The 12,823-nt window shown below is 42.5% G+C and overlaps 1 protein-coding gene across 1 annotated transcript in view; it reads left to right on the forward strand.

Annotated features, from left to right (window-relative positions):
- Window positions 1-4,729: 4,729 nt before the first annotated feature.
- Window positions 4,730-12,823, forward strand: part of kcnq4 (potassium voltage-gated channel subfamily Q member 4) — a 78,574-nt gene continuing 70,480 nt past the window's right edge. The window contains exon 1 of the mRNA XM_075450361.1: window positions 4,730-5,031. Coding sequence (XP_075306476.1) covers window positions 4,730-5,031 — 302 coding nt within the window. The remainder of the gene's footprint in view (window positions 5,032-12,823) is intronic.

A 12,823-nucleotide genomic window follows, 5' to 3' on the forward strand; every position in this document is an offset into this window, starting at 1 on the left:
AAGGATTGTCTACTGGTATTTTTCTTGGGTGGCTCGTCTGGTCAGATCAAGGCAGCTTTGGCCATATGAACCGGACCTGACTGCTTTGGCTGTGGTCTGGACCTTGTGATTGGGCCTCAACACAGTTGGTCTCACCAAGCTTTGCAACACGTCCATAACAAGAGGGGACTTTCACTTAGATGTGTTTGATCCTCTTTTTTGTCTTTCTGAGGTGTCAGGAGAGGTTTTTGTTTTTGGGTCATCAACAAACTGCAGTTTCAACTTTTCCCAGATCCTGGTATTTTAAAATGGTGTGACAGTTCAGTGATCCATGTAGTGAAATTCTGTCTTTGCATTATGTCTTTTCTAATAGGTCAGCAACTTAACTATTCTGTGCATTGGGGAAAAAAAAAAAAAAAAAAGATTACACCACAAAGTTTTCAAAATGTCTGATAATAAAGGCATGTCTTTTCTGCTTGAGAGGAAAAACATACTCTTTAGCTGCTGATGGAGAGCTGTGAAGCCGGCTCCAACTGTTTAGTGACGGCCCTCGTACACGCGACTGCTCAGATTGTTCAGGCTAATTCAAGACCGTTGAGAAATGTCCATGTCCCACCCCCTGGGGGAGAGCTTTAGCAACACTTACAGTGACTGCTCGGTGTATTTTCTGCTTCCACAAACATCCCCTGGCTACAGACACTAAATACATGTCACAAACCTCAGCTTTTTCACATGGCCTGCTAATTATACAGCTTTTTTTTTAATGATCAGTCATGTAGTCCCACTCCATATACTAAAGACTCATTTAAAAAAAAATAATAAAAACCTTTACTTTGGCTCATACTGTTTCCTTTTCTTTGGCTTCTTGTGTGTGTTTGGCTCATGTGTCCATACTGCAGTCCCTTCCGCACGATCTTTTACATTTTTGTGCTGGATGCTCCTACGAGGAGCCCTTGAGCCTGCTCAGATGTTCCTGTAAAGGCCCTAAAAGTGGCAGTAAGTTACAAAGGATCTTTTGACGAGTGATGAAAGAGCTTCTGAGTGAGGTTTCTTGCAAACATACTGTAATTTCCTGACTCAGTGGCTGCTTGTTGTGGTTGACACTTTCATATTCGTGTTGCTGAATGGCAGATTGTCAGATTGATTAGCAGGGGAAACTGCTTCACGTCAGCTGACATTTTCGCAGTGTCTACGTGATGTTCGGCGTGAGTAGCTCACTGGGGGTTCTTGCTCCAAACACACAGCACTGTTTGACAATGTCATTTCATCTCTCCAAAGACTATAACCAGACTTAACATAACAGCGTGAACCCAACGGAGCAGACACTATATCGACAATTCATCTGCCCCCTCCCGTACTCCTCCTCTTCGCTTGCCCCACTGAGGTTTTCCATTAAGAAAATCTGTGTTAAAGAGAGGGAAATAGATGAAAAGAAGAGAGAGGAGATTAAATAAAGACAGCGGTCTGGGAAAACCATTAAGTGGCGCAAGTAAACATCCAAGTGCGCAAAGGAAATGAAAGGCTGGTGGGGGTCGGACAGAGTGAGTTTGCATTGTATGCTGATGTGAGTATTTTTAAGTTACCATAGATTCCCTGAGTGGCTGTCGACTCCTGGAGCTCAACGGGCTCTGTGAGGCGTGAGTGAATGCTCGGAGCGAGGAGTGTGCTGGAAACACTACAGAGGGGTGAGGTGGGCGCCAGGGGAGCACAAAGACCACCTTCTTACTGCGCTCCTGTCATCCACTGTGGTGACTGTAATTCCACCCTCATACCTGAGAAGTTGATGAGTGCCACTTAAAGCTGTGTGTAAGATCATGGAAGCTCTTCCTTATGGTTTTGTACAGTTGAACCGTCAACAAACCATTCCACATTTTATGGCCTAACCATGCTCAGCTGTTGTGTGTTGTCACATGGCTGTTTAGAGCCCAGAGGCCACTCTGGGTGCTCCTCCCTAAAAGTACCACTGAGGCTGGGTACTGTAATGGGAAGAGTGTGGCTTTGCCACGCTGAAACTTAGATTTTTAATCCCTGAGAGTACAAGCAGAGCTCGACTGTCTATCAACACTTTTTAGCGTCAAGAAGTCAGGCTAACAGTGGGAGTGCCGTACTGGGTTTCCAAGAACAGGATGCCGTTGTGTTGAAGTTTAGTTCCCTCAAATATTTACCATGAGGTGGTTCGGGTCAACTGGACTCTACTGTCTGACAAAGTTTCCAAAGAGACCCCCTTGTCATTTATCTGTCATCTACAGTCGCAGTATTACTTTTACAAAGCAGAAAAATACCTTAGGGTTAGAATCATAAGGGGACATTTTCCCTCTTGACACTTTCTCTTAAAGGGGCCAGTCCTTTAAGGCCTCACTTTGTTTTTACCTAGAGTCCCTCATGCGTCAGATGTTTCAAATGAAATCAAATATCAGCAATTTTTGGATTTCCCCATTGATCGTAAGCCCGTCTACAAGTCTGTTATATTCCTTTTTAAGGAAAGTGATCAAGATCCAGATGAAAATCCAATGCGTTCTTCCTTCAGTCCCGGTACTTTTAGCATAATGTTAACAGTCACACAGACAAATAAACAGTGATGGAAAAATTGGAAATAGAACAGACACTTTCTCTTAACACTTTCCCTGCAGGGGATCAATAATATTGATTTGATCTAAAATGATTTATCATAAAAAAGAATCAAATTATTGTATAATATTATTGTATAATAATAACCAAAGTTTACTGAAAAGCTATTTCTGAGAAAAAAAGAAGAATCGTGCACCTTTTAAAATAAAAACCCATTCAGAAAGGTTCCCCCGACTGGTTTCTCATACAGTATATCACACCAGCCACCAGTCTGAATGAACACATCACTGTCGAGCTGTCACCAGTTGATTCTACTTTATAGTCAGCAATGACTCCATCAGTCTATACACGTGGAACAAAGTCAAGAGTTAAGGATTAGCGATGTTAGGTTCTGGAAGGGGAGCGAGCCCTGGGAATAATGTCTAGATTTGTGACTTGTGTAAGACTCCAGCTGCATTCTCACACGTCATTCCCTCAGAACCCATTTTCCATAAACTGCTGCACAACAATTGACCAGAGCGCACATAGTGAGCATGACTAGCCTGCCTCTGCTATTGTAATGGAACAGTGTAGAACTTAAACAATGCTGAATACATGTTTGAGGAAGACGGTCCGTTTGATGCCGCCTGTAAAATACTTAAAAAAAAAAAAAGGGTTCTGCATTTCAGTTGAATCTAACCATGGTGTATTTAGGTAGGTATCAGAGGTGTTAGCAGTGAAGTTCTGGGGGCATTTATCTCATTTTATTTTTCTCTGTGTGAATCAAAATTCCACTACCTCCAGGTTTACATTTGACTTGGCCTCTCTGTGAATTATCACTTTCTAATGCAACTTTTGCTCGTCATATGATCAGTATGGGGTCCACCTCACAATACATTCCTTTGAGTCTCTCAGACAGCTCCATAAGCCCATGTCTGTGTCATAACAACAATCCCCTCCATGTGTCACAGTCATAGATATAGAAAGCAGTGTCCGCTGAAGAAGAGGAGGAGGAGGAGGCTGTCAGTGTCCCACAGCACCTGTTTTTGCTGTTCCAAACTCCTGTAACCATGGACTCAACCCTCCTCCCACAATAAACACGAGTGGCATTTTCCTTTCAAAGAAAGTCAAAGCTAACTTTACCATTAGAAAGTCTTTTTTTGTTTGTTGTTAGACTCAGATAGACTTATTGACTGCTCTCAGGATCATTTCATGGTGGCTCTGCAAAATTGAGATGCACAATCATCAGTTTATGTCAAAGTTAATGGCTCTGTTAGAGATCACTCTTTCTTCCTGGAAAGCTTAATAAACAAGAGATCCACTCTGCTGCCTCACTCGCCCCACTCCTGTATGTATCCGACTCTCATCCCTTGCGTGCCGCCAACTCTTCCGTTTTCCGCACGCCAACTCGCCGCAGAAAAGGGTTTCCCTCTTTGTGTGCGTCTTCAGACCCGACGCAGACATCTCTCGGTGTTTATTGGGCTTATTTTTCTGGGCTTTGCGGAGTTTTAAAAGTGTTCGTCAGGGATTCTTGATATCATACTGATGTTTGACACTTCTGCGCGCTCCACCCCGCCTGCCGGAGCGGAGGAGCGCTGGAGCAGAGAGACGCGCAAGGAGGGGAGAGCAAGCTGATGTTGCGAGGCTCAGTCCGCCCGTTAGAACTGCTCGAACAGCAAAGAGTAACTCAGTGGAAGAACTTTACTCGTGCAATTAGCTTTTGAGAGCATTTCATGTTGCAGTGTGTAGTTTTTTTTTTTTAAATAGTGTAATAGAAAATGATGCTTGATTTGATTGTGGCCAGTTCGTGCTATCACTTCTCCAAAGTGATTTCAGATCGTTAGCAGCCTACGTTCGAAGTTTATTTGGAGTTAATGCATGTGTACTTACTTCTCTGCACCCCGTTGATTACTTCTTACACCTGACTCTTAGCTATGGTCACTGGGGGTCACGTTTCAGCGCGACGCACTTATCCAACTATTGTGCATTTCGTCTTTTGCGACCGCGACTTGATTTACAGATAAACTTTTGAAGCTCGATCAAACAATCGAGTGCAAAAAAGCGGGGACAGTAGGAATCTACCAGTTTTAGTCCACTTTAAAGTCAACAAAACCCCGGACTATGACTTGGTCAGAACTAAGCTCTGCGCTCCTGCCGGTGATCCAGTGAAAGGTGTCAAATCTTCTGTAATTTGATCGTGACAATGTTAGGGAGTCCATCAAACAACGGCGGAATCAGAATGCTCGTGCCCCCGGCTTCGAACGACGAGAGGCGGGTGGAGTTTGTGGCTCTCACCGCCGTCCACACGGAGAGAAGCGAACCGTCCAGCCCGGAGCGCGGACACCCGTCCCACCGCACAGGTCTGCTGGGCACCCCGCTGCCCGGACCCCCGGGACCCCGAGCCAACGCGTCCGCTGCAAGTAAGCGCTACAGAAAATTGCAAAATTGCCTGTACAACGTGCTGGAGAGACCAAGAGGATGGGCGTTCATCTATCATGCATTCATGTAAGTGCATCATTGTTGTCTTCTTATTTCGACCGAGCGGCAACTTTAAAACTGCACACAGTCTGTTTTTCATCTCTTAAAACAACTTAGTAAAAAGTTTTATGAAGTTACAGAATCAAGCCACGTGCTTTGGGAACTGGACTTCCAAATCCAGCTATTTGATGACTAAATGCCTGTAACTATTTGATTAATTTTCCAATTAACCAAGCAGAGTTGTTTATGCAGCAAATTAGCTGGATCATGAGCCATACATCATCTCAGCATGGGGCCTGGTGTTCAATTTCCCCTGTCTTTGTCTCATTACATCTGTATATTAATAACAATTTGTCCAAATCCACATGGGGCATCATTTTGAATTAAACTTCTTTTTGCTGTTTTTTTTAACATGACATGCTTGACTACTGAGGCGTGACTGATGTACTGGAAACATCTTGATGACAACAACTAAAAAACACTTGTTAGGGGGTAATGAGTGAAAAAAAAAAGAACTTGAATGCGATATGTTTGTTGCACTGTTTTTCTGACACCTGAAAAATTCAGAGTTGAGAAAGAGTTGCACACAGTATCCAAACTCGGACATCAAAGTAAAGAAACTCCTCCACAGCTACAGTACACAGTCAGAGCTTTAAAGTGCCCATGTGCCATCTACTCTAGAGTTTATATAACATGTAAACACTGGAAAAGTATGAACTCAGTGGTGGTGGTGCCTGTTCCCCTCTGACACTAACAACTTAAGACTAGTATGTGATCCGGGCACTTATAAATTCACATGTAACCTCTTTAACAATTAAACAGACGTCATGGTATGAGTTATGGACCTAAGTGTCGATTTACAAGTTAAAGTTCTTTCCGTGTGTATTTGCCCTTGCGTTAGTGTGTCATTCTCTTCTTAAGTGAAGCCCAGGAAGGTTGTGCACGAGCAGCTGCATCTGGCACGCAGTGGACGGAGCGTTATGTGTGGGAGCTTCTTGGACCGGGTCGTGCTTTCCGTGTCATTGTTTAGACAAGTGCAGCTGTCTGCCTGCCAATGCCATCATGTGTTTGTAGCAGAGGGAAATCCCACTGCAGGGCCGCGACTCTTGCATGCGTTCTCATCATGTACTACCAGCATATTAGTGAGAGCAGGCCGGCGAACAATAGCTGCGCTTGGTTCTTAACCCCTTTTGCTTCTCTTCAGGTGTTTCTTACTTTTCATCCCATGGGAGCATAAACATGTCTTTGCAGGGCACGCAGGAGTACATGTCATCTTCCTCTTTCACCTGATGCGTTTCTTATTTAATAGCTGTGTGGCCTTTTCAGGGCTGCTGCCTATGACATTCTCCCTGACATTACTGGGTGCTTGACTAAATAGCCGCTCTGCCATTGTTGTTATTTCTCCGTTAGGTAGGCACTTAGAAGTGTCCAGATCAAGTTTCAGATGCCTCATAGACGGAGCTGGTTTGATCTTAGAGGTGAGCCGCTCCTTTGATGGCATGTGTCATGTTGCCATCTTAATGGGCACCTCTTACAAGGCTCTTCAAAAATCCTTGCACTATGACATGACACATGTGAGGTGCACATATGTCTACTTGAGTGCCCTGCTCCCACAACACGCTCACAGTGAGCTGTGCATATGTTTTGATTAATTACAGTACATGCTCACCAGGCTGAGACATATGGCATGTGTGAGGAAACTGCTTTGTACAGTGAAGTTCAATTGAGGATGCGTTGATCTGTTGTAATTAAAATGAACCACATAATGCTGTGTGGGGTGCTGCACTGACTCCACCTGATCCTTTAATTAGTCCTGCATTGTAACAGGGGGCCCTTGAACAGATGCGTTGCTTCTGCAGAGCCTCTCATTGCAGGTATTTGTTTGAGTGTGTACGGCAAAGCGGTTAAGGAACCTCTCTACTTTCGGGTCTAATTTCTCTCCGTTGACATCCACTAAAATCCCACCTCACTCTTCAACCCTTATTGCTTCTGTCAGAGCTGCCTGAGATAATGGTCTTAGATAACGTTAACATGCTGCCTTCTGACGGATTCCCATTACGTTGTTGTGAATATCTGTATTTTGACTTGACGGTCTCCTGTGGATGAAACATTCCCTGCACATTCTTCTCTGAAAGTGCGACAGCTGTATGCTGGTTCAAAGCTGGCACAAAGTTTCTTCTCTTTCCTTTCCTCTCCTCCCCTCCCTTCTACTTGACTCATCTAAAAGAATTATTGCCTCGCGAGCAAATAAGGAAAAGGGTAAGAAGGCACGAGCATGTAACAAAAACACAATAGAGTTCCAATGATATTCTATAAAAACATCCAGCTGCTAAGAACTCCTTTGCTCAGAAACCTGCTCGGCTGCTGATACGACCCGTCAGCTTCTTGCATCTGCGTTGACTCTTGTACAAATGGACCGTGTGAAATGTGAAGTGCCACTTTTCTTGTAATGGTCCCCTCACTCACGCACAGTAAAAGCTCAAGACCTCTTTGAATGCGTTTCACCTGCAGTAAAACTTCCGCATCAGCAGGAGAGTCAGCCTCCTTGTCTAAGGTGGTTAAATCTGATCAAGTTTGCACAAACACCAGCGGGGTTGTAAAAGAGAGAGGCAGATGTGGACTTGAATTGTGTTTAAACCGTAGCTCTATCAGTATTCACTGTTTTCCTTACTAATTAACCTGTCACAGAATCTTTATATAATTTCACTGAAACGCATTTCAGTGAAAACTATATGAAAATATTGAGACTGCCCCATCACAATTACCCAGAAAACTAATTAAAAACAAAGACGTGAACCTTACGATCGTAAAACAAAGAAAAGACAGCGAGTTTCGTGGGAACTTTTATCTGATAATGAACATGAGTGAATACTCAACTGTTCGTCACCTAACCAATTAAGCTGTTTACTGATACATCTTTGATGTTGGCCCTGTCATCTCTTACTGTGTGTTAATTCATGTAGAGCATGAATATGTGTGAACTTGACATATGAGCTTGGAAGTTGACCAAACAACATTCAGACGGATCGATTGCAGTGTTTCCCCTCACCTTTAACCTCCCACCCTTTTCCACCATTGGCAGTGCCACATATAGACCATCACATGAGGCCATCTGTTTTCCCCATATTAATTCATCCTGTCATGGGGTTTTGTTGGGTCATGGAACTCCAATGTAAAATTAGGCTACTGGTTGGCAATCCAGTCACACAGTACTACGGAGCCAACTAAATCCAGTGCTGTTGAAATCCAGGAAGATGTATCATGACTTGATTTTGGCTATGGTTTCATACACTATCATAGTGTCTGGTTTGGTGCAACATTCCACTGGACTTCAGCCTGAATATAGAGTGAAAGTACATGAGAGTCGACAGGATAATGAGGCAAGACTGAGCACTGGCCAGCCAGCGTGATTGATTAGTTTGGAGGAGGGTGAAAATATGCTAGTCATGTATAATTGATGTCTCACAGAAAGGGACCAGAGACATGGTATAAAATTATAATGTGCAGGATTTATACTTGAGCTTGTGCAATTTTACCAGTATGGGTGTAATAGGGAGAAATAACTGTACAAGTCGCTCTTTTATGAAGTTGCTCCATGCTAACGCCCTCTGACAGGCTGATCGAGAACACAGCAGATTTACATGAAATCGTCCGCCCTCTGGCTCTGATCAAACCGAAAGCTAAGCGCCATGAATTTAACCTCCAGAGGAGTCCACACGTTCTGTCACATGGTGTTTGTGGCTCTAGATGAGCTTTGTCAAGTTGAAAAGCATGTGAAGCATGTTTTCAGCTTGTCACTCTTTTATTTTCGTGTTAAGTCATGACTTATCTGCCTAGCAACTTCAAAGGATAAAATACTGACCTGGCTAAAGTGTTAAGTAGCCTGACCAACTAATTATTTTCCAAAATGTAACTAAACATTGGAATACTAAGAAAACAATAAGTCAACAGCATATAAAAATGAGAGTAAGTTAAAGAGCAACAAGAAACTACGTCTAATAATAGTAAATATTAGTGTAATAAAATGAATCTGAGAAGTAAGCTCAGTCTGCATTTGGATTGTTCACTCATTCCCTTACCCACAATTTAGTGTTTGAATTGTGAATTTTCATTATATACTCGATTCACATCTACCTTTCACATAAACGCCGGTAGAATAGGTATACACCAAACATGAGGTGACAGACAGCATATATTTGCTTGTTTTTACTAAGAAGCTGCAGATGTCACAACACGAGCACACAGTGTTGGCCACACTGCATGATGGTTTGGTTTAACTGATGCAGATTCTGTGCATTACTTTTGGTGTCCAGTCTCGATTGTAGAGCAATACATAGTAAAGAAAAGTTATATGATTGGAATTTCAAAAAGATCTACGAAGCGGCTGACTCACTACGTAGTGGATTATACAGTGAATGAGCGGGTAATTCAAACACGGCTTAAGTCTGGAAACATAACGGTATCTGATGGGACGCAAGAAAACATTTACCTCTTGGGTCAGAGTCTTGGAACTTGTACCACCACATTCTCTCCAACGTCAGAAATGTGCTTGCTTTGAACAACAGATTTGCGTGTTTATTATGGCTGCCTCGCGTATCCTGCGTTTGTTTGGAGGGGCGTCTGTGCAAGTCCTCAGTAATTGACATTATGCAAGCTGCAGTATGTATAGTACCTGTAGGGCCAGTTTAGGGTCAAATTTGACTGGACGAACGTCCAGTAAAATGTCAGGAAGTTTTGATGAAGAGCTTGTAGAAAAAGCCAGAAACGACCCGTATCGTTGCGTCTCTTTGCCACTGCACGGTGACATATATGCTTGTGAAAAATAGCCGCCGAGACATCAGTACAATTTTAGAAACGTCGAGTAATCTTCTGTGGCCCCTAGTGGCAACCTCAGATGAATAGGCATAGTACAGGGGCAGGTTCGCGAAAAATTACACCCACCAAAGAGCAAGTTGCTTATATGAACGTGTGAAAAGCGAGTACTTTCTCAGCCTAAAGCAGCTTTTCACCAGCAAAAAAAGAAACGAAGCGTTACGGTCAGATATAGTGCATCCAGGCCGGGAGAAATGTTTTTGATAAAAAAATGCAGATCAAATGCAGATATTGAACTTCTTGTTTTTTCTTTTTCTTTTTCAATAAAACTGGGTTGCTCGACCTCATGTCATAGCAAAGCTCAACCCCTAACATTCCAAAGATGTCTTTCTTGTAAACTGCACATTTGGATGCAAATAGAACTCTTTGGTGCTCGCAAATACCCAACAGTTTTTAATAATGTACAATGAAAACTGATTATTACTCTCCCAGAGATCTGAAAACGGTAACTTTGCATATTTCAAACGTAAGCTTGTCCTGTCAGCTCGATGAATTGTTCAGTCTCCATTATGTTTAGGAATCACTTCACTTTGACCTTTTATGGAACAAGCACCGGTGGTGGTGTCTGTATGAAAGCTTGAGCCTGAGGCCCCATTATTTATAGATGTTGAGGGAGATACTGACAACAGGACTCACAGCCTAGTGCTCTCCATAACCTCTCCATTGATGGTTTGTCCAGAGAGGTGATATGGCTGTCGTTAATTCTTCTCATATTTTTTCTGTTAGGAGTGCTGTTCACATAATGCCTCTTGCAAGCTATTCATTAAAGGTGAATTGCCTATCTGACATTATTAAACTCATTTGGCTCGGGCGGCTTGTTGATTGAATGCCTTGCTTCTATCTATTTACTGTTGCAGTTCTCCTTCCTTCCCAGCCCAGTTTAAACCAGTTAATCTCCTTTTCACCTGGATCACGGAGCAGTTGGTTTGCTTTTCTAGGTCTTCAACCACGTGACTCAAAATCCACTAGGGTCACCACCCTCTGGCTTCCTCCAAAAACCACTGATGCGTTTTGCAGTTGGAGTTTCTTTATTATTAATAGTTTGAGTAGTGACAAAAAATAGCTTGTTGTTTTCCTAGTTTGCGCTCTAGTCAGCACACAAATGTGCTTTTATTGATGACTAAGAAAGAGAGAAAGAAAGGTGGGGTGGAACGCGAAGTGGCAGCATTAAATTGTGCATGGAGAAAGCTACTCTGCACTTTGTGTGGGTTTTTTTAACCTGCTCGGGACCGCACACCGGCACATTGGTCTTTATTCATGGCTGCTGTTTTTTTATCTGTTCACCTCAGCGGGTTGTGTAAATTCTGCTTCATTAGTAATATTTTATGGCCCAAATGCCTTTTCTCTTCTTCCACTCTCTCCGTCTAGCTTCCCATTACTCCTGAATGGGAATATCATCTCTCATTTGTTGTAGTGGCCTGTCTAATTGAGTTCCTCTCCTTCACTACCTTTTCCTGTTTCTTTGTCTTAGTCCATGTTGATTGGTCAGCTCTTTTCGGAAAAGGGCTCTCTGAATGCAAGGCCGGCCACACCTAAAACATGTGCTTATTCAGCAGAATAAGCCCTGATTTAGAGTGGAGCACAGTTGCAGCTTTTATGTAATGATCTTAAAATCTGGGCTACAATCACAAATTGGAGATGTGTTTTTTCTTCATGAAGTACTCCTTTAGTGCAAAGTCCACAAACCCAATTTGGTGTTCATGTTGTGTCACCTGAGATAGTATAAGGAGTATAACGATTTTCCAAATCTACGGCTTCGTTTATACCTCAATTTTCATGAGACTGCGACACTAGATGAGAAGACGAGAACACAAGTATGCGGCTATTATCACTGAGGTTTCAGTCTTGGTTTCAGAGATGTTACTCCCCTACTATCTAAGGTTCCAGTTTTGGTAAAGACTGAAAATAAATTTTGGCTTGCAAAAACTATAAAATTCATTATGGTGAATAATCCAGTTTGGAAACTTAGGGGGCTTTAGGCCATTGGGGAGTTTAGTGTGCCGGAGATGTGGAACTGAAAGTTGGTGGAAATTAGATATGGAACTGTCCCTAATCATGCTGTTTTGTATAGACTACGCTCACATAAAAAGTGAAAAGGTGAAGAGATGATAGAAACATTTGGCTATAGACCACTGCTGCTTGGCCCCCAATCTTGGTGACACTTAATAAACCCTTTAATATGTAGCTTTCTGCTCATTTTATGTCCTATATTATATACCAAGATACCTAAAATACACAGATACACTGTGCAGTAGAATTCCTCTTATGAGGTATCTTCAGCACTTTTTTTGATTCGAGTGGCCAAAATCCAGTTGAGCTGCTTATAAAGCAAGAGAAACCTGATTGTGGCAGGAACTCAGAGTGGTAGACAGTTTCTGTGACAGAATCTTTAAGCTAATACGTCTTGATCTGGTGTGGCTGTGCTTCCTGTGAGAACAAAAGTTCATTAGAGACGTTTATTTCCATCTGTCGATAAAGTAGGATAAAACATTTGATACATTTAGATTTTTATGTAGAAGTGTGCAATTTTTAAAACTGCAAATAAGAGTTTGAGAGATATATTTTACATTTTGCCAATGCCCATAATAGAAATGTCACTCATCAATGTGGGCAAATTTAACTCAGTTACATAAATGAAACTAGTTACACATGCTTCTATAGGTTTTGAGCCCCCCCCCCCACACACCTCTTTTACAACCAGCCCATGGTTAAGGTCTTATGTCATGTGTCCTGATGTCTCACATTGATGACTTGTCACATTACCTCCTTGGCTGCTGTGTGGCTTTATTTTTCCAAAGAGTGACTTGATCCCCACTAAGAGCAAGGTGTGATGGAGGACAAGCTAAAGCAGGATGAGTGAACACGAACTTGATTTTAGTTGCGAAAGATGAATGATGATTGATGCTCCTTATAGGAAAAATCTCTTTCCTCTTCTTCCCCACTTCAA

The sequence above is a fragment of the Odontesthes bonariensis genome, chromosome 18 (assembly GCF_027942865.1).
Source record: "Odontesthes bonariensis isolate fOdoBon6 chromosome 18, fOdoBon6.hap1, whole genome shotgun sequence".
NCBI classification, from domain to species: domain Eukaryota; kingdom Metazoa; phylum Chordata; class Actinopteri; order Atheriniformes; family Atherinopsidae; genus Odontesthes; species Odontesthes bonariensis.